Source organism: Falco biarmicus, chromosome 12 (assembly GCF_023638135.1).
Source record: "Falco biarmicus isolate bFalBia1 chromosome 12, bFalBia1.pri, whole genome shotgun sequence".
Lineage (NCBI taxonomy): Eukaryota > Metazoa > Chordata > Aves > Falconiformes > Falconidae > Falco > Falco biarmicus.
Window position 1 is genome coordinate 19,975,837 of NC_079299.1, and position 24,779 is coordinate 20,000,615.

The 24,779-nt window shown below is 36.7% G+C and overlaps 1 protein-coding gene across 1 annotated transcript in view; it reads left to right on the plus strand.

Moving 5' to 3' along the window:
- Positions 1-24,779, plus strand: part of BTBD9 (BTB domain containing 9) — a 126,657-nt gene that overhangs the window by 85,745 nt on the left and 16,133 nt on the right. Inside the window, exons 9-10 of the mRNA XM_056356760.1 lie at positions 104-293; positions 8,741-8,848. Of these exons, the coding sequence (XP_056212735.1) occupies positions 104-293; positions 8,741-8,848 (298 nt within the window). The remainder of the gene's footprint in view (positions 1-103; positions 294-8,740; positions 8,849-24,779) is intronic.

Sequence of the window (24,779 nt, forward strand, 5' to 3'; positions counted from 1 at the left end):
TCTCTTTCTCCTTTTTCCCTATTCTTTGCTAGAAATAAAGACCATTGGTATCTGAACTGTTCTCTGACTGTATGTCTCTCATCTTTGTATTTTTAATTCACAGTTCCCACTGAAAATGTTGCAACAATTGCAGACTGTGCCAGTGTGATAGAGGGTGTAAGTCGCAGTCGGAATGCCTTATTGAATGGAGACACAAAAAACTATGATTGGGATTCTGGGTACACATGCCATCAGCTTGGGAGCGGAGCTATTGTAGTACAGCTAGCACAGCCCTACATGATTGGATCAATACGGTAAGAGGGTTTATTTTTCTCTAAATTAAGGACAGCAGTGAAACTTTTGCTGAACACTGTTGTTTTCCTTAGAATATATGATGTTTGGAAATGATGGTAATTAGGGGACTAGTTTAGTAGTTGTCATTTGGCTTCTTACTTCAGTATAATGGGCATGTTAAAAATTAAATGTGTGACTTATGTGTTGAGATACAGCAGAGCAATTCCAGAAAATATTACATTTCAGAGATTTAATAATAGTAATAGTCAAATTGTAAGATTAAAGTTATATACTTATATTAAAATAGAAACTTAATTGCAGCCTCATTTGTGGTCAAAGTAGGTGCAGTTCCTCATATCCGCCTCATTGTGAAAACATAAACAGTTATTGAAGAAAGCCATCATCTCGAGCCAGCCAGGTTTCCTTTGCACTATACAATTAGTACCGGTTCTTACTTGAACATGGAGTATATAATAAGGGCACCGTAACCTGAACATTGCTTTACAGCGGTGGGTTAGTGAATATCTTTAGATCTGGACTGAAGTTCATTGGGCTGTTTCTACAGTGGATGTTTGTAAGCATGCGAAGAACGAACTTTTGCCTAATGTAGAAACTTTGAAAGTAGATTGGAGAGAGGGATTGTTCACAGGTGAAGGCAAAAATATTCTTGCCAGCTTCAGATCTCCGACTGTAAATTATTTTTTGTTTTATAACATCAGACATACAAATCCTTATCTTAATGGCTTCCTGTTCTTTGTAAATTAAGACTATGTTGTCAGGGACTTGATTTGTATTCTTTGTGACCGTGAAAGAAAGAGAAAGGTTTCTGAAGTTAGAATAACAGTGAGCAAAGTTGGAAACCCCAGGTGAGGTACTGGCTCACAACAGAGACCACGTACATAGGTACGTATTGCTAGGAGCTAGCTTGGTGCTGTCCAGCTGTCAGTTGCCTCTTCGAACTAACTGATGAACAAGTGAGACTTGAAAGTTCCTTTATAACTGCCAATTTCTGGTTTGCTTTGAGGCATTGTTATGACGGTTATAAAACTCTGAAGATAAAGTTTAAAATCAGACATCCAGGCAAATCTCTAACCTAACAAAAGTACTGTTTTGTTTGTATACTAGCTATAGATGCTATGCATAATGCAAGTCTGGCATTGTTCGCACTGCGTGAAAGAATTAGAATGTATGTAGTTGGCAGCATTTGACAATGAATGTTTTATGCTTTCTCGTTTGGTGTTTTTAATGTTCAATTAAGTGTTGCATCTCAAGCAAAAAAAACAGGAAGACACAGTACTCAGATTTCTTAAAGGAGGTAATTGAAAATGTAATTACATAATTTTCTTGCCACTTTAAACTTAAATGTAAGTAACAGCAGGAAGCTTTGGCCACATAAAGGAGAAAGAGGGGAATGCATTAACTAAAATGTGTAGTTTCTCAGTTCATAGTCCCTGTCTTCCTAACTTACTGTTTTCTGCTGTCTTTCAATCGGTGAATAATACCATCTCTTCAAATCAGTGCAAAAAATTTGACCTTACTAGGGTTTATTCTTGAGCAGAAGATTTTTAATGTTCCATTATTAGTATGTTAGGTGAACTAGACTTTAGGTTACCAACAAATGATAACTGCATAATTGGCAAGTGTGGAGAGCAAATAAAAAAAAATCCACAAAAAAACCCAAACCAACAACTAAGCATTACATAATTTAAAACTAATAGGCATTTAATGATTTATGTTGTATTGCATTGTACACATATAAGGGTAGAATCTTCTTTCTTTGTCTGCTTTCCTGCATGTATAGTAGAAACAAGATGAATAGCTTGTCTTAAAAAACAACAATAATAAACATCGTCATCTAGGGTATCTTCTGACAGAGGGGACTACTTGCATTGCCTAGAGACAGAAATGCTAGCACTATGTCATCTCTTCCTTTGTGTTTTACCTAGAAGAACAAGTGTTCTGAGTTACAGCCGCATCTGTTGCAGATCATAGGCAGCCAAGGGAAAGATGCCTCCTTGAGTGGGGGAAGCAAGGTTTCACTATGTGGTAACTACAGCGTTGGCAAGGATCTAGAACATGTTCTTGTACTGTGCAATGCTAAAGATGGTGACAATGGTCTCTTTATTTAACACCAGGAGATCCGTGACTGATATGAAAATCAAATTATGTATAAACATAAAGAAAAAAAATCTTAATATTTTGTCTTAATGAAAGCAACAGATTTCTTTGAATGGAATGTCTTCCACAGCTAATATAACAGTGTTTGGTGCCTGTTTTCCTGCTGTTTGCTTGCTTGAAAATGGCCTTGATCTCACCTTCCCACCTAATAGAAAAAAATTTCCAGGAGCATTTTCTTGAGGCTGGCTGTACAGCATGACTGCAGAATGACATGAATTGCTGTACCCCCAGAAACTGAGTCATTAGACCTCTGGGTTTGGATTCTAAATGAATAATTAGGAATTAAAGTACATGTGTTTTAAGTTCAGGGACATGAATGTGCCATTGAATATATTTCTGTCAGAGACCGTAAATATATGAGCCTTTGAAAAAAGGGTACGAGCTCCTTTTAGTCTATAGAAATTGGAATACCACTGGAGAGAGCCTCCAAGTCAGAACATGTTGCCATGGCAACTAAATTCTGAGTATGAAAAAGGCAGAACATCTCTTGGTACTCAAATATGCATTAGAAATGCACAGAGGTTGTAATGTTTCAGGAGTCTATCTTGTATGCATGCTTTCTGCAAAAGTTATCCCATTGTCATAGAAGCTTACAACCCTTCACGTTGGAAAGGACTTGAGGAGGGCATCTAGCCTGGCTTGTTCCTCAAAGGAAGGTCAGCTATGAAGAAAGATCATCCTATTCAAGGTTTTATGCACTCAAATCTTGAATATCTCCAAGGAAGAAAATACCACAACTTCTCTGGGTAGCCTGTTCCAATGTACTCCCCGCCTCCATGCAATTTCTTTTTTTCCTATGCCTCTAGTCCATCTGGAACATCCTGTTTTGATTTTTGACCGTTGTCTTTTGTTCTTCCTGTTGTGCACCTCAGTAAAGAGCCTGGCTCAGTCTTTTTGATAACCTGCTCTCAGATACCAAAGAGTGCTGTTAGGTTTAGGGCCAGCAAGGAACCTTCTTGAGCTAACCAAGCCAGTTTCCTCAGCTTCTGGCACAGTGCATGTGCTCCAGCCTCCCAGCGATCCTGATGGTCCTCTACTAGACTGGCCCAGGTCTAGCAGTATTGTATTTGGGTCCAAAATGGGATGCAATGTGCCATGTTTTATCTAACAAGGGTCAAATAAATGAGCATAATCTCTTCCTTTTCTTCTGTTGGCTCAGTACCTGTTCCTACAGCTCGGTATGCTGTTAGCCTTCACTGCTGGGAGGGCACGCAGGCAACTAAGGACTTGGGAGTCATATCGAATAGGAGGTGCCCTAAAATTTTAGCACAGACAGACAGACCGTAGCGTTGTTTACTGCAATGGATTAGGCTGGGTGAGGTACAGGATTTTGCTTTTGATCTTGTTGAGTTTCATGAGATTCTTTTTTGCCCATGTCCCTAGTCTTCCCAGAGGCTGGCAATCAGTCCTGAATAGCAGCTTTACTCTGAGTATATTAATTGCATCTTTGTAAAAGTATTTTAACAACTTATCCCAGTTTAATCTATTTGAAGACTTTATTACTAATATGAATATGTGATAGCCAGCTGTCTTGCTTTTCATATTCGGTGTAATTTTTAAATTAACAAATTATATCAATTAGCTTTAATCTGTTTCCTGTTTGTTTATGCCATCATCATATACATCTCTTATGCTTCCTAATTTTCCACACCACTTCTGCTTATGAAGTTTTTCTTTCTTTGCTGCTCATTTTCTGTGCTTGCCTGACTTGAGAGTGAAATTGTAACTCAGAATAAATGATCATATAAGCACATAGCAGACACAGAGGAATTTTATCTGTAGGATCCTGAAGAAATTGATTTCCTGCAAGATAACTACTGAAACATAAATATCTGTAGAAAATGAAAGGGGATTATAGACAACTGGAGGCAAAAATGTAGACAATTGTAAAAAAAAAAAAAAGTATCTTTTCCATACAGTTTTGATTTTCTTTCTTTTTCCTTATCTTTCAACAAGTGTTGCTAGCTCAAGTTTTAATTTCTGTTCTTTGGGGTTTTATAAGTATGCAAGTAGTTTACAAACACAGTACTAGCAAATACTTATGCTCTATGTGGTAACTACTAACTTCCAGTATTCAAGAAGCAGGTATCATCCCACCAGGTGCATGACTGTTGTTTGGTATTCTGCTAACAGCTTGAGTATATGTAGTTATATGACAGGCTGAACTAAACCATGACAATCTTTCTCACAGAAATCTAAGAATAAAAAGCAATCAGAGATGGCACAAAATGCTTGTGTAAATGCAGAACAATCAATCATAGGGCAATGCATGACATTTAGAGAAATACGTTTAAAAAAAGTACTGCAGCATCTTTTGACGTAACAGGTAGCCTATATAATCAGTTTCACACACCTGTAATATGAAATCTTATTTATATTTGAAAAGCTTTTGTTTTATAAAATGGGGCATTATCAGCATGTGATGTAGATAACAGTACCATGTTATATGATTAACAGGCTTAGATTTCAGATACAGAAGTGCCACATGAGAAATATGCTTAAATCTCAGAGTGTTGCAGGGCGTGAGCTGGATGAAGCTGCATCTCACTTTTCCCTCTCAATCCTAAAAGCAAGATTTACTAACAAGAGCTAATTTAGCTTTTTATTCTAATACGGAAAGTCCTAGGAACACGGCAATTTTGCTGTGAACAGATGCATTCCCAATGAGTATAGTTCTGACTTTTAAAGTGGAATGTTCTTCTTCCTGTCATTCAATATCCATCATAGCAAGACATAGTTTCTATATGAAAGTTTAGCCTGGTAGTTTGCCTGGAATGTGTTTGAAAGATTACTGTACCTGGCATAAAATGTGGCCCTTATGCTCTGTGTACACTGGTGAATATTCATGTAATCACCAAAAAGGTTTTCACTGCTTATTATCCAGAAAGGTATTTCATGTGGAGTAAATTCCAAATAGGTCCTGACATCAGTCTCCCTCCCTAGTCTTTTCTAAAAAACCTACTGCAGGGAGGTGAAGAAAGAAATTGGGTTTTAGTTTCACAAGTCCCTAAGAAACAAAAATCTACATTTAGCATTCATGCTAAGTCACTTTGGGAAAGATTTTGCCAACTTGAATTTACTCATTCTTTGGTTTGTAATAATTCTAAGCCATATGCTTTTCTAAACCTATTTAACTTGGGCTAGGTTGTTTTGGGGGAGAGCAACTATATGCATTCTTAAAAGGAACACATATGTCCTGTTAGCCTTTTGCTCTAAAGCCCAGCCAATTGTGTTTTAATTACAGTATTAGTAATTAGTATTAGTTGAAATTAGTCACCAGTGTGCTTCTGATATTCAAACTGTTGATTATAGCTTTGAAAGCATGAATCAAGGAAACAACACTGAGCCCCCCGATGAAAAACATCCTACTGAAAAGCATAATTAGCTACATTTTAATAGCCTTTTTTAAAAGAAAATAGATTTATGTATATTTTTGCTTTTCCCTCTTTTTGTCATTTAGAAGGCTTGGTTTAAATATTGCTGTTAAATCAACTCTGAATCTCTTGATTATTAGTAGTTATCAAATCCAAAATTTTAATCCATAGGATTTTGTGGTGGTGGTGGTTTTTTTTCAAACAAAATATGTGCTTCATTCAGTCTCTTCAATATTTGGAGACCTTCGAGCTATAGAAAAGCAGAATGGGGAGGATCTGATGAAGCAGGGGAAGAGTGGTGGAAGTTGGGGTGGCTTTGTTTTGGGATGGGGGGGTGTTAAGTCTTTCATGATGCCACCAGGAATTATTTTTATTTTTTACTCCGTCATCCCTATGAATTTTTATAATTTGCAAGAAGACGGTATTAATATATGCTAAAAGGCTTCTGTTAAAAGTGTTTTATTTTAGCTTCTTAAAGCTATTTTTGTTAGCTTTTTGGTTTTTTAATATTAATGAGCTGGATTCGGTTGAGAGCATCTAGGGAGTTTATTTTAAATGTTTGTCCAGTAGACCTTATTCCACTGTGAATGCTGGGATTCCGAAACCTAAAACAAAAAAAGCTAAACTGGATTATTTTGAAAAGAAGGTGATGGCACTGGCTTTTGGGGCAAAGATGCAGACACACGTGTTCTTAATAACCAGATTCTAAAGACGGTCCAACATTTGCTTGTGGCAGCACCTCTCTCTAAAGAGGAAGGATTGTGCATTCAGCAACTGGCTAGGTTATTGCCTCCCTCTAGCAGTGTTGGTTTTTTAAATGTTAAGAGTGAGCAATAATTTTTGCAGTTATATTCCTCCCAGAAGAGGTAGCAGTTGAAAGCAAGAAAGACTCTCAACTGGAAGAAAGGGATTTATAATACAAAATTTGGATGCTCTTCTGAAAGGCAATTGAAGAGAGACAGCTTGAAACTCCATGTCTGGGAAAGTCTGTAGTGTGGCACAACTTCCTTTTCTTTCTATGTGTATCTCTGCTATTTTCATTGACAATCAATGTTTCCTTATCTATTGCACTTTGAAACATGCTGATCTGTGGAAGTTCTTCCTCATAGCCAGAGAAGGAGCCCCGGTTAGCTCTATTACTTGGCTTTCGCACTTCTCTGTGCATGTGGCTGTAGCTATTCTCATTTAGGTCATCACATCATTCCAGTTACAGCTATTTTGGATAGCTAGCTGTACTTGGGTTGACTACAGCAGGTTCATTTGCTTCTGTAACACATGGTCAGATTTAAGCAGTAATTCTAGTAAGTGTTAGCTAACTTTGACATGAATCTGAGGATCAAGAGACAGCAGCATTTGTTAACAGCCAATATATTGCAGTACCATTGATGTATTGAGTAAGGGTTCAGAGAGTAAGAAATTTAAGAAAAACAAAATCAGAAAAAAATAGTTTTCCGTGACAGACATAATGTGGTTTGCTCACTTAGCATACTGCAATTCAAAAACTTTGGGTAGGTGGATGAGAGAGCATTGTTTCAGAGAATGGCAAATGCAGCATGCTGGTTTTGCCTCCAGTCACTTCTAACTCAAATAGAAAAGAGTTTTGAAATTTGGGTTTTGGTATCACATTTGCCATTGAGTTTACATGAGAATAGTAAGAACAGCAGTTAGGTTTTCTAAACTCTGTACCAGCTAATCAGTGGAAAGACACCAGCCAAATGTTTTAAGTAAAATATAGGCCAAAACACATCTATTCCTCAACATATGAACAACATTTAACTGCTTTTTAAGAAGAAATTGCAGATGTGTCTGCCTCTGTTATGGCCAGTCCATTGGCCCGTTAAGTTGTGTAAATACCCTCTTCACATTTGTGGATCTTTCATTGGAAAAAAGGTTGTTCCGTATTGGTTTGCAAACATGCAGGATATAATTTTTCATGGTTTTGCTGAAGGCATTCTGTGCTAGATATCTTTCTTACATACACATATCTCAATCTCATCCACTGAGGGGGAGAGGAGAGGAGAGGCAAGGTTCTTGGTTTTGCTTTAATTTGTATCCTTAGAAATAAAATTAAATTGAGGAATGATGTTGAGGTTTCAAATATCTCTTACAACAGGGAGATAATCCCCATATAAAGAGATGTAGTAGAGAAGATATAGCATTTTCCAGATGTGTTTTTTGAGAATGGTGCACTTAAATCACATCCCTGATGCTTTAGATCTTCTCCTCTGTGAAACAAGTATGGAAATTGAAGGCTGTTCAATATGTCCTTTAGTGCCCTTCCTGAAGAGCTGCACATTTGTTAGGATGAGTATGGAATAAGTCCTTGAGACCTCTATTTTCTTCCTTTTTTTTTTTTTTTCTCCTTTTTTGCAATTTGATCAACAGTTCATTGCCTTTTCGCCTCATTATGATGAACCAGGACTGGGAATTCCCATTTTCTTACGTTTTTTTTTTGGGGGGGTATATTTTTTATATATATAGAAAAAAAAAAAGAGAATACAGTTAAGAACACAGCATAATCTTTTTAGTCACTGGAATCTTTTTTCTGTCTCCTCTTAAACTGAACTTTCCTAACAGATCTTTGATTCAGGTTTAAAGCAGGCAATGCAACATGCCAAATAAATTTGTTATTTATTGACTTTCAAATAAATTAAAAATAATTGGATTAATATAATAGATTAATGTTAGTAAGATGGTTATTGTATTTCTGTGAGTTTATTACTGGCCTTAGGATAATAAGAATAGAGACACTCATGTCTGAGATGACAGAAACAGTAAAGACCTTGTTCAATGTTAGAGGCACATTCCAGCTGTATTTATAAAGGAGTAAGGGAAGGAAATAAAGGACTGGAAAAATTAAGCAGCTTGGTTTAATATTTATTTCACTTATCACAAAACAACTTCTTCATACACAGGTTGCTACTTTGGGACTGTGATGATCGGAGCTACAGCTACTACATTGAGGTTTCAACGAATCAGCAACAGTGGACTATGGTGGCCGATCGCACAAAAATTTCCTGCAAGTAAGTTTAGTTTTTTCCATTTATTTGCATAAAGTCAGAACTGGAAACTTGGGGTTTTTTTATTCTTTTGTTCAGTACTTACATAGGTGCCTTTCTGACTGTGAAAGAACGATTCATTACATAATCTGTAGGTTACTAACTCTAGACCCTTGTAAATACAGCTTTAGGAGGTAACGGCTTCTAGTGTGGATAAATATCTAGACTTTGAAACAAGAATCAAGTTCCGAAGATCCACATCAGTACTGGATCTTCAAACAATCTGATTGATTGTACATTCTCAGAAACAGTCTGCCTGCCATACCCTTGGTTTTGTGATCACTGAAATGTTTCTCCAGAGTTCACATAGTTAGTGACCTTGGTGTCAAATCACCCCACCTTGAAAAACATGGTAGGAGAGAAAAGAGAGCATGCTTGGTGAAGGATTTTCTTAATCAAATGCCTCTCTCTCTTATCAGAGCATATAATTGTGTTGTATGATATTTGAAGGAGGTAGGGAGAGTGAGGATAAGGGACCAAACCATAGTATCAAAGTTACCTGAGCTTGACCTTGCCTCTGTTCAAAAGCAGAGTACCCGACTTATATGCACTGAGCATTCTGCTTCTGAACAAGACCATGTCATAGAAAAAAAAGACTTCTTAAAAAGAGATAAAAAAGAGAAAAATTGTCTCATTTTCATTTGTATACTTAAATGAAGAGAAATCCAGCATGAATACTGTCCACATGTATAGTGCTGTTGCCTTTTCTGCAATTATTGGATCTGCTGATAAAACCCATTCTTTTAGTATGGAGGAACGATCCAGTGTTGATAGCCTTCTTAAACCATTTGATAGTTCTAATTCCAAGTTAAGAATGACCTGGATACTTGTTATGGGACTGAAAGGACAGTCTGCAAATTTATGTTACATATCCAGAAGCCAGGTATGCTCAGCATTCAGTGAATGTTGATAAGATATGATCTCCTGGCGGATCCCCAGGGAAACTCAGACTCAGAAAAATATTATTTCCCTCCTTTTCCTCAAGTCAGTTTCCCCTGATAATGCTTTCCTTTCTTTTCTGGGACAAAATTGAAGTCATCAGCTCATATGGGGACAGCCCCCACCCATCCTGTATTTGTGATAACCAAAACAAAATTGATTTTACAAATTCAGAGATCCATCTTAATTTGTCACATCAAGCAAGAGATTTATTCAGTCCTTTCTAGCAGCACTGCTGACAGAGATTTTTCTGAAGTTTATATTCCATCCTTTAACAAATAGTGCAATTCAAACATGTTACAATGCAGTCTAGACATGTTGCTGAAGGAGATCTTGACATGTCCTTCCACTGTCTGTAAAGGGCAGGGTATTGATGAGCAGAAAACTTGGGTTCTGCCTGCAGGTCTGGCGAAAGAGTAGAGGAGACTTTATCATTCTTAAAGGCATCTCAATGTAATAGATAAAATGCATCTATTTGTCTGCCTCCAGCACTGGGAGCACTAAAAAGCTGAAACAGAGAGGGGGGAGAGAGAGGGCCAGGGGGAGAAAGACAGACAGACATAGAATCAGCATTTCTTTACACTTTTTGCTGGTACATTTTGATACTAATAGCATATGAGAGTCAGAAGGAGCCCTTGCTTAAGTATGCGCAGGGCAGATGGAATTGCTGGTTGACTGCCCAGTTCAGGTATCCACTCACCACGTTCAAACTACACTTTTTTTTTTTTTAAAAGCCTTAACCTTGGACAACTGTACGTGCATCCTGAAATAAAGATAGCTGCTTTCTCATGGTATACTTCAAGATCTTGATTCAAAACCTGGGTGCTCTGGAAGTTCTCAAAGCTGTGGCTGCAGGAACTATTTTTACACAGATTAGAGAATTGCATTTTGCCTAACTTCCTGCTCTGAGAGACATGCATCCAGCTGGCAAAATGCTAGCCTTTAATCCTGAGGTCTCCAAACTCAGTGTTCTAGCACTGTCTGTAAGTCAAAACAAATACAAAGACCTGGTTCTGAAGCTTACAATTGCAAAAGCTCATTTGATTTCAGTACAATTCAATTTAACAAGTAGAAAATTGTAAAGGAAAAGCACCAATTTGAAAAAATCTTAGTCTCTTCAAAAGTTTTCTATCCTCTGTAGTTACATTTAAATACTGTGTCATCTGTAACTGAGATAAGTGGAAAGGTTTGTGGATCCACACACCTTTTCCCCCTCAATTTTCAGGTGATTTCTTTGCATTTGACAGCACTTTTTCATGTTCAGTTTGAGTTTCTTTCTCTTTAAAATCAGCAAATTTGACTTTTTATTTTAGTCACACCACCACAGAAAACCCTTTAAATATATTTGATTTTCTTTTCAAGTAGGATTTGCAGCAATGCTGAAATGACTTCAACTCAAAAACTACTTTGATTGTGATGGCAGGTTGATAAGTCTAAATACTGTATAAATAGGTGTATGTGTCATTTAGAAAAATATGTACTATATATATAAATGTAAATATATATATATATAAAATGTAACTGCCAAATGTTGCAACTGTTAGGACAGGTCTGTAAAGTACAGAGGATCATAGCTGCATACAGTCAGAACTGGGCCGGTTTTATTTTGCTGAAAAATACTAAAACATGGTTCTATGACCTAAAAAGCCATACTGATAGCGCTCAAAATAGTTGGATGTAGAACGGAAGAGATATTCAGTGACTCATGCAGTGAATGAAGGCCCTCACTTAGAATTGTTGGGTGAGGTTGTGATATAGTGACAGGGACATCTTGATGAAGAAGAAAATATTGAACCACTCACTGATAGGAACAGGTTTTGATTTAGTTTCTGTAAGTTTAAAAAAAAACCAAATCATCTCAAAACATATTGGAAACATGGAATTTTCTGCCATGAAAACAAACAAGTTATTTTCACTTTATGTAATTTTAACAAGAACAACAACCAGAGGAGTTGAAAAGTTGGATTTTAACCAAAATTAACAGATGTTGTAGTGAGGCAGAGATGGTACAGTTTGTCTGGTTTACTGTCATAGTGAATGGTAAAGATACTCCTGCTGGATGCAATAGATATTTTTTTTCTTATTTTTTTTCTGCCTCTGTCCTTCCTCTTACCATGATTACATTGGTATTTTATGCAAACAGCAAAGCTCCAGCAGAGAAATCTGCCTCTGAATGCCTTTTAGTCAAGTGATTCAGGCGCTCCCCAAGGAAAGGCAAGAATCGAACGCATGCACTGTGCCTGGGTTTGACTCATCATCAGGTTTAGGCAGGCAGTTAAAGATTCCTGCGTTCAGCAATTTGCCTTACCAGACTACAGCATTAATGGGCTGGAAGCAACAGTACCCTCATCATTTTGTTCTCTGTATGTTTACGAATGCCGCAGCTCTCTTTCGCCTGGAGGAAACAAAACAAATCTTTTGCTAATGTGGTCAAATTTTGCAACTATTTTTTGTGTCAGCCAAATCCTAATTTTTTTGATGGATACTTGACATCCCAGCCCAAAAAGAACTACACCTGCATTGGTATAAAAATTGTCCTCACATAGGCTTATGTGTGTTTGTTTACAGAAAATGAGAAGCAGGTGTGTCCATGTATGGGACTGTGATTGCCGGTTTGACGAGTACCTCAGAGCAACAGTCAGCTAGGAGGCATTATACATGTATTTGTGTCAGGCTAAAATACTGATTTTTTTTTTTCCAAAAAGCTTACTCCATGTTACATCTGTTTCTCTTACAAACTTTGGAGATGTGAGTAGAGTCTAAGTGGTTAGTAAGGTTTCAAAATCCCAGGTTTACCCTTTTTGGCATTAGTTGTGTGTTTACTATACTGCGGTAGACTCCAGAAAAATAACTCACTGGCTTTTCTGGATACGCTGCAGTAGCAAATGAACGTGGATAGAGTTAGAACATGGGAGAATTTCACAGGGGCCCACATTTGAGGAGACAGAATACCTGCAATGAGAAAATTTACTTTGCTAGTAATATTCTCTATTCACCTCCCTGTCTTTGAAGACGTGTGGGTAAGAGCTGTTTCCTTTGCTGTTTGCTGCCTGCCTTTCTGTCTACCCAGTTTTTCCGTGGAGTTACAGTCCTTTGTGAAAGTCATTAGTGTGCTGTGTCGCAAGTGGCTTGTGAGGTCTCCAAATCATCTTGCTGAATTTCTGGCACAAGGGGTAGAACGAACCGTGAAGGTAGCAAACACAGACCTCAACAGACACCTTTCATGATCAGTAAGTGGCAAACAAAACAATGAGACAGAAAATTAAATTATGTTTAAATAACATATATTGGGTTTGGCAGCCTACTGAAGCATGAGCTTCCCCTTTAAAATGACAATGTGCTGCTTTGGGTTGTTTTAATGGTATTTTTAATGTAATATTTTGTGTAAATTAATAATTCAGGGCTCAAAGCCAGAAACTGCCAGGCTACTTCTAACCTTCTCCCAGTTTTGAAAGGCTGAAGACAGAAACTGGATGTCTGTTATCTTCACAGGCAAAGCTTGTGTACCTTCCTTAAGTGAGAGCCAATTAATGCATACTGGTTGTGTAATTGTCAATTTTCAAATGCTCTATGGAGGGTATTTTTTTTTTTCTTTTCCACAATAAGCTGTTTTTCTCTACACAGTATGACAGTAATGAAAAACAGTCATGTTCTATTCTATTTTTTAAAACATTTATGATAAGTGGGCTTGAATGTATTAGTGTTGAACAGTAGAGACCTGCACTTGTTAGAAGAATTTGCTGACAAAGAGGCTGAAAGTCAGATGAAAAACTGAAGATACCAAAGGCCAGTAGGAGTCAGACCTCAGAGTTAATGACACTTTTAATAAAATAAGCCCTGCAAAGACAAATATGAAACAGGCTATCACGACTTGTTATCAACTCAGTACTGTTCTTTAAAGTTCTCTTGTGTAGTTATTGTGAAATGAATCTAATCCATTGGCAGCAGACATATCATGTCCAATTCCCCAGCAGGAAAAAAGGTTCTAATACTCTGATAGAATTTGGGAGACAGTGAATATTGTTTATTGATGGGCAGTTCTAAGGTAGTTGTTATCAACTGTCTATATGGCTGGTTTGGGACAGTTTTATGATTTTCCTGTGAAGGGCATGACTTCATTTTCAGAAAGTTTATAACATATTTTGAGGGTTTTTTCTCCCTGCTGTACTCAGTTTGTTATTCAGTGTATACTGCTGTTATGATAAATGTTTAAGAACTTACAAACTTCATTTAATGTTTCCATTGCTTATTATCTTTTTATTATATAATAGCTATTTGAAATCCTAAACTCTCAGCTCAATTCCCCTCAATTTTTTTCTATAGTTTTTATATTAATGTAATTAGTACTTTCACATGAAAAGCCCTTTGGGATATGAATGCAAGATTTATTAGCTGTCTTCTGACTGATCTTTTTTTCAAGAATTATTTTCAACATTGAGATTTACTGCTCTTGTCCAGTGTTTCATATTTCTGTCCTAGAATGTACTATATGCGTTTCTAGTTTTCAGGCACTGCTGTTTTTCCTTTGATAAAAAATCCCAGGTAAAGAGCACCTGGAGAGATCTAGGTCATGGTCTTAACAATTCTGATGTACAGAAAACTGGCTTACATGTTGTCTAAGGATTTCAAGTGAAAAAATATTTCTGTTTTACGCAATGTTAGTGACAAATTCAATTTTGGATTTTTTTTCTGGCTATACTTCCGTGAAAGCAGGCTAATCTCTATCATGATGTGATTATTTCTTTTGCTATAGAGATAATATTTGAAGTGTGTGAATACCTTTCCTTGTAACTGCACATGGCATGTTACCTACTCATATTTGTAATTTCTTATACTTAGCCACAAACATAGCAGCTTTTTCCTCCTGTCCTCCTCAAGTTTCTTCACTTCACTCCATGATCCCATCTCTAAATTCCCTCACAACCATTTTCATCCATCATTCTTCTTCTTAACCACTTTCACAGGACTGTTTTCTCTCATAACAAAACATCTTGAACATTTCTCAGCTCTCTTGCCTTTCCAACTGACTGTATGCTCACATCACTTCCCATCAGTACTATATGCACCTACTGTCCTGTCATACCGAGAAAAAGAAAATAACATTTTTTTCCTAATTTTTGTATAATCCTTAATTCTGTCTCATGCCTGAGCTCCCAGGTGGTGGGGCGGAACAGGATAAAAGAAACTGCGCTTGTACCTGCAATGTCAGAGTATTTTGACCACACTTCATCCTATTTTACATGAAGTTAATTTCACAGCAAAACTGGTTTTGTACCTCGTCTGTCAAACAATATATTTCAACCATGGTTCATCGTATTTTACATGAAACAAATTTCACAGCAACTCTGTGGAATCCTAATGCCTCCTCCAGAGTTGCCGAACTCACTGTAGCCACCTTCGTACACTACAAAGATGAAATATATTCAGGCAAGATGTCTGGGAAATTGCTACGTTGTTAAGCTCAATTTCAAGTCTCACTTCACAAAAACAAACTGAGGGTTCTCATTAATCTGTTCATTATGCTACTAGTAATGCCTACTGGAGCAAGTCAGACAGATTTAAAGGGTCATTTTGTGTAATTATTGAGCTTAAAAGCCCTGAACGATAGAGGCATTGAAATACATATTTTTCCTTGTGTTTATGTGCTCACATTCTGAAAGATTATAATAAGGCAAAAGAAGAAAAAGGCTCTAGCTTCACAGGCGCACCTTATTAAGAATTAAGACCCACCACGAAGAATTAAGATTTCACAGAGAGAAACCAGAGTTGTATTCCATTTCAGAGCATTAACCGCCTCTCAGAAGTGTGGAAGCTCTGCATCTAACATTTCATTTGCCAGCTTTTATTTTAGCCGAGTCTAGTTTGATTGAAGAAAGATCTAGCTTCTTTTAAGTCATGTTTCTTAACAGTGATTCTCACTTTTCAGCCACAAATATGCACAGATCTTTTGAACAAGCCTTGAACAGAGTAGCACGGAGTTGGGAACTGCAGTGTTTTAGTCTCCCTTGAATGTTTTGGCGTACACTTGCTTCACTGCAGCTCTGCATGCGCCATACACATTGAAGTTTTGGTTTCCAACGTTTTGCCATGCAGCTGGCGCGCTCTCAGCTCCTCTTCATGCATGTTACTGTGAGGAGAGTGAACAAAACATCATACTACATCAATTCAAATATTAGCTCTGTTTTGCCTCAGAGAAAAGAAGCAATACCAAGTATCACCCATAGTATCAGTACCTGCTTCTTTTAGACATTGTATTTTTCTCCCATGCCTTTGAGGACTTTAATATCTCTTTGGAGGACAGTAAAGACTGTCAAGCTAATGATATAGATAGATATACGTATCATTACTTTATAATGTATCATCTAGAAAAATACTTCTTTTTAAATAGTGGTAATCAAGTGTGTATGAAATATCTGTTGCATAGTCTTCTACTTAAAATAAAAACCAAAGCAAACATTTATTTCCTTTCATGAAGCATTATTATTCATTATTATAATTATTTTGTAATTATTATTTATTATTACATTGATGTTTCAGTAGAAATTACACTTCCCAATGACTTTGCCTTTTTGATTTTTGCCAGATGATTTTCTAAAGCTTCTGTGATAAAACAGCAAAATTTTAAGTTGTTCTTATTACGAGAGATTACATTCTAAGTATAAGCTAGTTCTCACTCTTTATGGATAACTGCTGCTTCTACTGCAGGTGCTAGACACGGGAGGGGTTTTCAGGAAATGTATTTTCATATTATTTATCAGTAAGATGGAGAGTTACGTATTGCATATTTTATCAGTACATAAACTCTACTTTGGAGATGCAGGTTAAATGTGAAGATGATGGGAAATAATAACTGTGTCTTTTAAACCTTATAAATAATGTCTTGCCAGAATTAAAGTTTGCTTTATGAGTAAACATTAATTTTCTCTTACAAGCTGTAGTTGGAATCTTGGCTGTTGCTCTGTCTTACAACACCATTGTTTACAGTGGTCAGCCCCACTTAATATACAGCCTGTTCGACCTTCTGTTATTTGCCACGTAGAAGCTCTTTGACAGTCTAAGAAAACTTGCTCATAGTAGGTTTATTCCTCTTGTAACTTTATTCTGTTGTTCCGCTTTACCTTAGTGTGTCTTGCCCCTCTCAGATATTTGTAAACTCTATCGTCCTCCTTCTGTGTTTGATTGCTCATACAGGCTTGGAGTACTTAAATATTCCTCCCCTAAACATTTAGGTCCTAGTTTGACCTACAAGCAATTCTGATGGAGCTTGTCCTCTTAAGAGGTCTTCTCCAACTACTGCCACCTTCACTGAGTGTAACAGAAATCCTAATTTCCTTACTAGGAGGGGCATACTAATTGCCTCTTGCATCCTGTTAAGTGAAATTTTGGGGTTTCTTTTTTCCAATCAGCACAGGAGCAGATTTGCAGCTTCTGGGTAAGGACTCAACAATGTGGGTTACTGCTTCTGTGTTCTGGCAGTACATTGGATTGCCTTCACTGAGTTGTAATATTCTCTCATCTGAAAATGTGCATGCATGCACATACCCGCATGCATACCCTCAGCACCTTTATAAATAAATATTACTACAAAAAAGTTATCCGAATGATAGATGTGTCCTGTGAAACTATTTTCTGTAGCCCTTTCTTGCAGTTAAAGCCATTAAATATAGCATCTGTTGACACCTTGTACAGTCAGGAGGCCAGTCAGATGGTAACACATCAAATCTGGAGGTTTGCCCTAATTAGATTGTTGATGTTCAGGATCTAGTTTTGTTAAAACTCTGAAAAGTACGCATGTGCTTATGCTGACCAAAACAGGTATGGTCTTTAGTGTTACAAATATCCTGAGTTGAGATATATGCAGTATTAAGCCATTGATTTATTCACAGTAATGTTTTTACCAGGACAGATTATATCCATAAATCACAAAATGGAAGAATTATTATATCTTTAGGTTCATCCTTTGGGGATTTCTGCACTATGTGGTATATTTTTTTAGAATAATGCTCCATCAGTTTGTTTCATATACTTGAAGGGATGGTGCTTCCATTCTGCTCTTTGCTCTTCTATCACACTGAGTTCCCACAGTAAGGATTTTTTTTCTTTATACTAGTAGCGAACATCATGTTACCTCATTTCATTTTGTCATTTTTCCTGTGTCCCTGTAAACCAATTTTCTTTCTTAATGGATTTCATACACTTCAACTACATATTTATAAAGTCATTCTGCCTTTTTCCTGTTACCTTGGTTGCTACTTAAACAAGTTTTCCTGACTTTATTTTATGTTCTTTCATCATGACTCAGGTTTCCTCTGCTTTTAAAATAATGTTTGTGAATTTTACCCAGCTCTTTGTCTATAATTTTTAAGGTAGAGAGTTAAAAATTAAATACTCAAATCTAGTTTACCAGAAACTATTGGGAGGGGAGCTATTGTTTTTCTGTTCTGTAACACAGTAACAGAAGCAAAAGTTGTATTTGTTATTTGTGTCTGTCTTAGTTCACTTTAGTTTCACGTCTAAAATGACTGCAGTCATCAATGTGGGTTCATTGTTTTTTTCTAGGTGAGTTTCAGTCTGAGGTCACAATGCTTTGTTTTCTGACCTTGAGGTTAATAGATAATTCAGTGTGGTAGCAGAAAGGGTTACAGTTTTCCTCCCTTCCATTAGCAAACCTCAGTATTGCTTGTATTGCTGTTATGAGGAGGCACATGCTGATTTGCTTTTTTCACTGTTTTATTCTTCTTAGAGTCTGTGGTTCAATTTACTGCATTCCTTGGAGGTTTGACATGTCAATTAGATGTTATCAACAGTAATAGAAGGGCAGTTGCTGTAAATGTGAAGTTTTTACGAGTCGGCCATGAAATCACACCCGAGGGAATGTAAGAGAGAAGTGCCATAAACACAGTATTAGTCTACATGCTACAAAGGAACTGATTAATTGAGAGCATGATTTTGTCTCATATCTTTAAAAATATTGTTTATATATTTGCTCTTAATCAACTATTCTATTGGTATGAAAAGTTACACAATAAAAATAGCTTACAACCTCTTGTAAGACTGGGGTGGGTGGAGAAGTCTTCAAAGTTAAAAGCAACCCACTAGTTCTGTTACTGATATGTCAATGCATTGGATGGCTTCTCAGGTCTTTGCTATCTACGTGAACATCAGGAGCAATAACTGTTGCTAATGAGTAAGAAAACCAAAAGCAGTACAACTTCTAGGATTGTCTTCTCCATCCTACAAAAATATGTAAGATGAACTCCTAGGTCAAGTTACTCAGGTTCACAGCCTTCATCCATCACCACTGCCATCCCCCAATGATGTATGTCTAGATACTATACGCACAGTTCTTGCTATGGCATAGAAATTTGGCTCATGGTGTTCTGCCAGACAGTTGCCAGCTAATGGCTAATAATTTAATTTTGTGAAAGATTTTAAAATATAAACTGTATTTCTGGAAGCACAGAAAGACAAACTGTTAAAATTGAAAAAATATGTGAGCAAGCTAAATTATATGAGCTTATGCAGTACAAAAATGCTGCTGATTGTCTACATTGGCATGTGGATATATTTTGAAAATTGGTTATTACATGTAGCTAGAAAAATAATTACTACATTCAGTGTTACCATTGCTCAATTTGCTATATTTTAACATTTTCTTTATGTAATATTTTTTCTAAAACAGCAAAAATGTCAGCACTGAAGCTGTGAAAGCAGGGGTTACTGTAAGGAGTCTTTTACATTAGAAGCTTTATAAAGATGTCAGAAAGCCGGTATAGGCTTCATTAAATCTATTTTATGACAGAAATTTTATTCTAATAGGTCTGCTTTATCAAGCCCATATTTGGTTTTTACAATAAATCACATGCAATAAAATATTCATATTAGTTTAGTAAAGTGTTCTTATAGAGGGCAGATATTTTGTTTGGATTGGTGGGAGGGACCAATCGCAGGGCAGAAATAAATACAAATTTTGTTCAGATGCTTTCAGAATTATGTTTTTCCTTATGGGAAATATTTTTAGAATAAAAACTTTTGAGGGAATTTTTCCCAAAAAGTGGGAATACATATTTTTATTGTCAATATATAAAGCCATTATGTAACAAATGCTGCAACAGGTTATTTTTTTGTATTTATTATCCTCATATTTATTCTAGACTCTTATTATATTTCTCTTAACCATTGTTGTTACCTCTGCCATTAGTACTTCAAGTCCTTTTTGGTTTTTTTCCTCCCTGTTAGACTGGGTAAAGTGTATTTGCTATCTCATCAATGGACTATAGCATAAATATAACCAAGGTGCATTGTTAGGTGAGTTTTGTCTCTGCCTCTGGAAGCTGCAGAGAGAAAGCTGTTACTTCTAGCTTGCACCTGCCTTGCTTCCTTAGAAGTACCACATTTGACAGGCCACCTCTTGAGAGAGTGCTGTCGTGGTGACAGCAGAATAGATGGAAACTCAGGTTTAGGTCTCAGTTTTCAGTTGAGGTAGACAAGGGGTAGAACTGCACCTTAATGTGACTTTAATTTAAAAACCAAAATGTTGTTGACCTTTGATTCCTCACAATATTTTCTTTCTTATGCTTTGTCTTCCCCTCAGTGGCTTGGGAGGCTGGCTGGAAGGGGGGTGGCTGAGCCAGCCACCCGGTTTGACTTCTGTGCTCTATAGATCTGACTCTGAATCAGTAGTTAAATTACAGCTTTAACAGGAGAGGAGTATTACTTCACTTTCTTGTTTAGTACTGTTATGGTGGAAAACATGGTTTTATAGGCAATTTATAAGGTATCTATAGAACTTTTTGGTATTTTATAAGGAAAAAACCTCTATGTAACAATAGTTGTTACAGCATTTTTAGTGCATATTTTTGTGTTTATTTGTAGGTACTCCGTAGTAGAGGTTAGCATGGTATTCATAAAATGCATAATAAAGCAAGGGGTATAAAACATAGGCAGAACATACTATGGTGCTTCTCGAGTCTTAGTTGGCTTGCTTTAGGTGTGCATGCAATTTTTGATTTGGCAGCATCACATGTGATTACTCGCTCTGTTTACATCACTACAGTCATCAGGCTGATGTGTATGGAAAGACAACATGAATCTTCTTTCCTTTTCCTGTCATCTGTTTTCACAAATCTCTCCTCACTATTCCATCGTAACAAATGCTGTATTTCATTAAAAAGACATGTAGTCACAGTTGAAAAAGTCCACAGCCAAATAAGCTGAGAAGTGTTATGTCACTTGCAAGGCATATGTGGACAAGCATTAGAAAGGAAAATGGAGGTTACTTGCTGGTAACTGACATTTTTCAGGGTGTGTTATTCTTCGCCCCATTTGCTTCCAACTCTGATTTGCTTTTCTCCTTGGACTGAGGAACAAAAGATGGAGGTTGTATATCACCTTGGAAAGTGAAGAGGCACAATACGCACACACAAAATGTACATGCTTAGCCCAAAGCAAGCCATGATATGAATATGTGGTTATTACAGCTTGATGAATGTTAGTGACATGTAACAGCTTTCTCTTTCATCTTACATCTTTGGCCTGAACTTGGTTTCAGCTATTATTAGTGCTGTGCTGGTGATCCCACAGCGTGGTAGTATTCTGTAGTGCCAGTGGCTCACTAGAAAACCTCAATAAAAGATAAGCTTCCACTTCTTTCTTAATTTGTTCTTTCTGGAAAAGAAGGAAATTACAGGGAAGGGTCACTATTTATATCCTATTATATCTAATAAATCTTTAGAAAGATGGCAGCTTTTCATAGAAATAAGTAGAGAAGCATTCTAAATGCTGAGAAAAGCCATTAAATTTTTTAAGAGGTGAATTGCTATTTTGGAGCTATAGAGAGCCTAAGCAATACCAAGCTATTGTTATAATTTAGCTGGACATCAGTATTTCTTGCATTCTTCTTGCAATAGCCTAATAAAAAGAAAAGGACGGGAAGAAACATGAAAGTGGAGCGGTTTCTAATGATTTTCCTCTTCCTCTGAATAGAATATGGTGAAGAGATTGTGGGATGCACAAAGCCATTGAGTTCTCAGTGACAGCTGTTGGAGAGATGAAAGCACTTGGCCCAAGAGTCTGTTTATATGTTTGAGCCAAGAAAGTGATTTTCATTGCAAGGAGCTCTGAGACAGGCAGAGTCAGAGAATAAGAGAGCAAAAGATAATTATCTAAATTATGTTCAGGCTATTATAGAAGACGAATATAGTTAAAATGTAATTAAATATGACAGGCTTACAGGATGCAAGCATGGCTTTGGAATGCTAATCATCAATTACTGCATCTCCTTTGGGGAGTTGGGCAGAACGAGAGAGTTAGAAGTCGGGTGGCTGGGGTGAGATGTAGAGTGTTAAATAAAACACCGTAGGACTGTAACAAAGCTAATTTCTTTTGGAAAATGGAGCTGTGGTATCGGGGGACTTTTGCTAGCCAAACAACTTGTAGTGCTGCATTTCAGCTTGAGGACCCTGGGATAAACCAGAGTAAGCTGCTAGTCCCGAGTTGTCTCTTAGAGATGTAAACCTCAGCTTACGTGTAGTGATTATTGCTGTTGTGAAAGGGATGACCGGGACTGCTGCAGATTAAGCAGAAAATCTAAAATGAATAAACCAGCAAGCAGAGAAAAAAATCAACACTTCCCAAATATTTAAAAAAGCTAAACCCTGAAATATCTATTTGTTATAGGGTCACTAACATGGAGTACAGAAATGTGGAAAGTCCAGAGACAGCAATATCAGTTTACAGGAGAAGTTCTGATAGCTTCTTTATGACTGTGTCCTAGGGAAAGAAGGTGAATGTATTGCCACCAGCTTGAAAGATTTTTTTGTTTGGCATATGGGGAGTAAAGGTGAAGAAATAGCATCTACTACACAGAAGTAGTATCTACTACACAGAAGAAGTAGCATCTACTACACAGAAGAATCCCAGACCAAAAATGAGGTGCTTATGATATTTTTTGATGCTACTGTTCCTGGAATACAGTGACTTATGTATTAATCAATAGAAGACTGTATAAAGTTTGGAGGAAATTTTTGTAAAGACTCTCCCAAGCGATTTTGAGGATACAAAGACTAGCTCTTTTGAGGAAGGTATAAAATAAGCACATACGCATGGCATGACTACAAAATAATTTGCAAAATAAAATTTCTACAGGGAGACCGAAAATAATATCAGAAGAGATAACTAGTAATAAAACAAGAAGATTAAAAGGAAACCTAAGGCTTACCTATGATGTCTTTAATTTAATCAAGGAACGCCACTGAAATTGTTATGGCTTGATACATAAATAGAAGTCTTACTGAATTTGTTATATCAGCAAAAAATGCAAAAAGAGGGCAGATATGCCTTGATAATGTTTTGTCAGTAATCTCTCTTCCCACGTGGGTATAGTTACACTGCATAAATGATCTCTTTGCATGATTATCTCTGTACTGGAGGGTATTGCTTTGTATGTACCTGTGTTCTCAAATGTACTGTTACAGTCAGAATCAGTGCAACTTTCTAGTGAAGGTTTGCCTTGCTTATTTCAAAAGTGGCTTTTTTCCAAATACATTTGAGTTATTTTCTATTTTGTTTTTTCCTTTTTGCTAAGGAAATAAACTGAGACACCTAATTTTCTCATTATCCCATCAAGTATTAATTCCCTAATGACAATATTCTTGAATTTTAATAACTTGAATTTTAATAACTCTTCTACAGGTTGTCTATAATTTTTACTTTCTTTTTCCAATGGGAAAGAAATAAAATGGACACATACCAAAACAGTAAATATTCTTAGGACCAAATTTATTGAAAACCCTATCTCCCTTCAAGTCTCACATCCACAAGAATTATTTTTTTTGTTATTTTCTATCATGTTTTAATATGATTAGGAGGGTAATTATAATCCTATCTCAATAACAACATTGTAGCAGAAAGTAAGGACCTGTAATGCTGTGGGAAGTGCAAAAACCATGGAGCTTCCTGGAGGAGCTAATCTAGAAGTGTGCTGTCAAAAGGATCTTCAGAGGTCTTTTTCTCAGCCTCTCTTAGATATCTGTCATCCTCTTCAGCTGCATTACCAGATAGATGCATCAGCTTCTTTGCTGTCACTTCATATGACAGACAACGGCATTTACTGCCATCTTTGGAAAATCTGCACTGAACTCTTGCAGTCTGTATTGGACTAGTGCTTAGAAGTACTATAAATAAATACAGACTCATTTATATTCTATTCTATGATCCCTAATTAACTATTTTCTTGTCACAGAACATGAACTCTACCGTGGAGGCTAGGAACGCATAGGCTGTTCTTAATAGCTTCTTTGGGATTTTTAACTCTTTTATTTAGAATGGCTTTAGAATATTTTCCAAACCACTAAACAGAGAAATCTGATTTTTACATCATCACTCTCTTTGTGTAAAGCGTGGGCATGTAAATGGGAAAGCATATGCATACTGCAAACTATGGCAATACTTTGTTAGGAGAAGTAGCGTTGCAGTCTGATTGTTCCAGCCACTCATCCTTGGGACTCTACTTCAAGGTAGCGAGTTACGTTTGGCCATGAAGATTGCCTGGTATACTAGAGTAATACGAGAAGGAAACTCAAGAAGAATTGTTTTTCTGTTTAGGGAAAAAAAATGTTTAAATCATAACAGTCTTTCAGATCTTGAGACATTCAAGAAAATAGTCCATTCTCATTTTATGTTTTATTTAGAGCTTGAAGAAACAGCCTGAGCTTTAAAAGAAGGAGGACGTAGCCACATAAGAGATAAAAATAAACCATGCCATTAGATAGATAACTGCTGTGCCTCTGAGGCCTGACACAGGCTGCGCCTTTCTATTATGATGTGTAGCTCTAATTACATCCATTACTTCACGTAGTAATGCCAGTAAACTACTTGAAATTAGGTCTTGATTGGGCTCATACTCTTCTTTAAGCAAATCTAACCTGACAGCAGCGATAAAAGTAATAGTCGACTA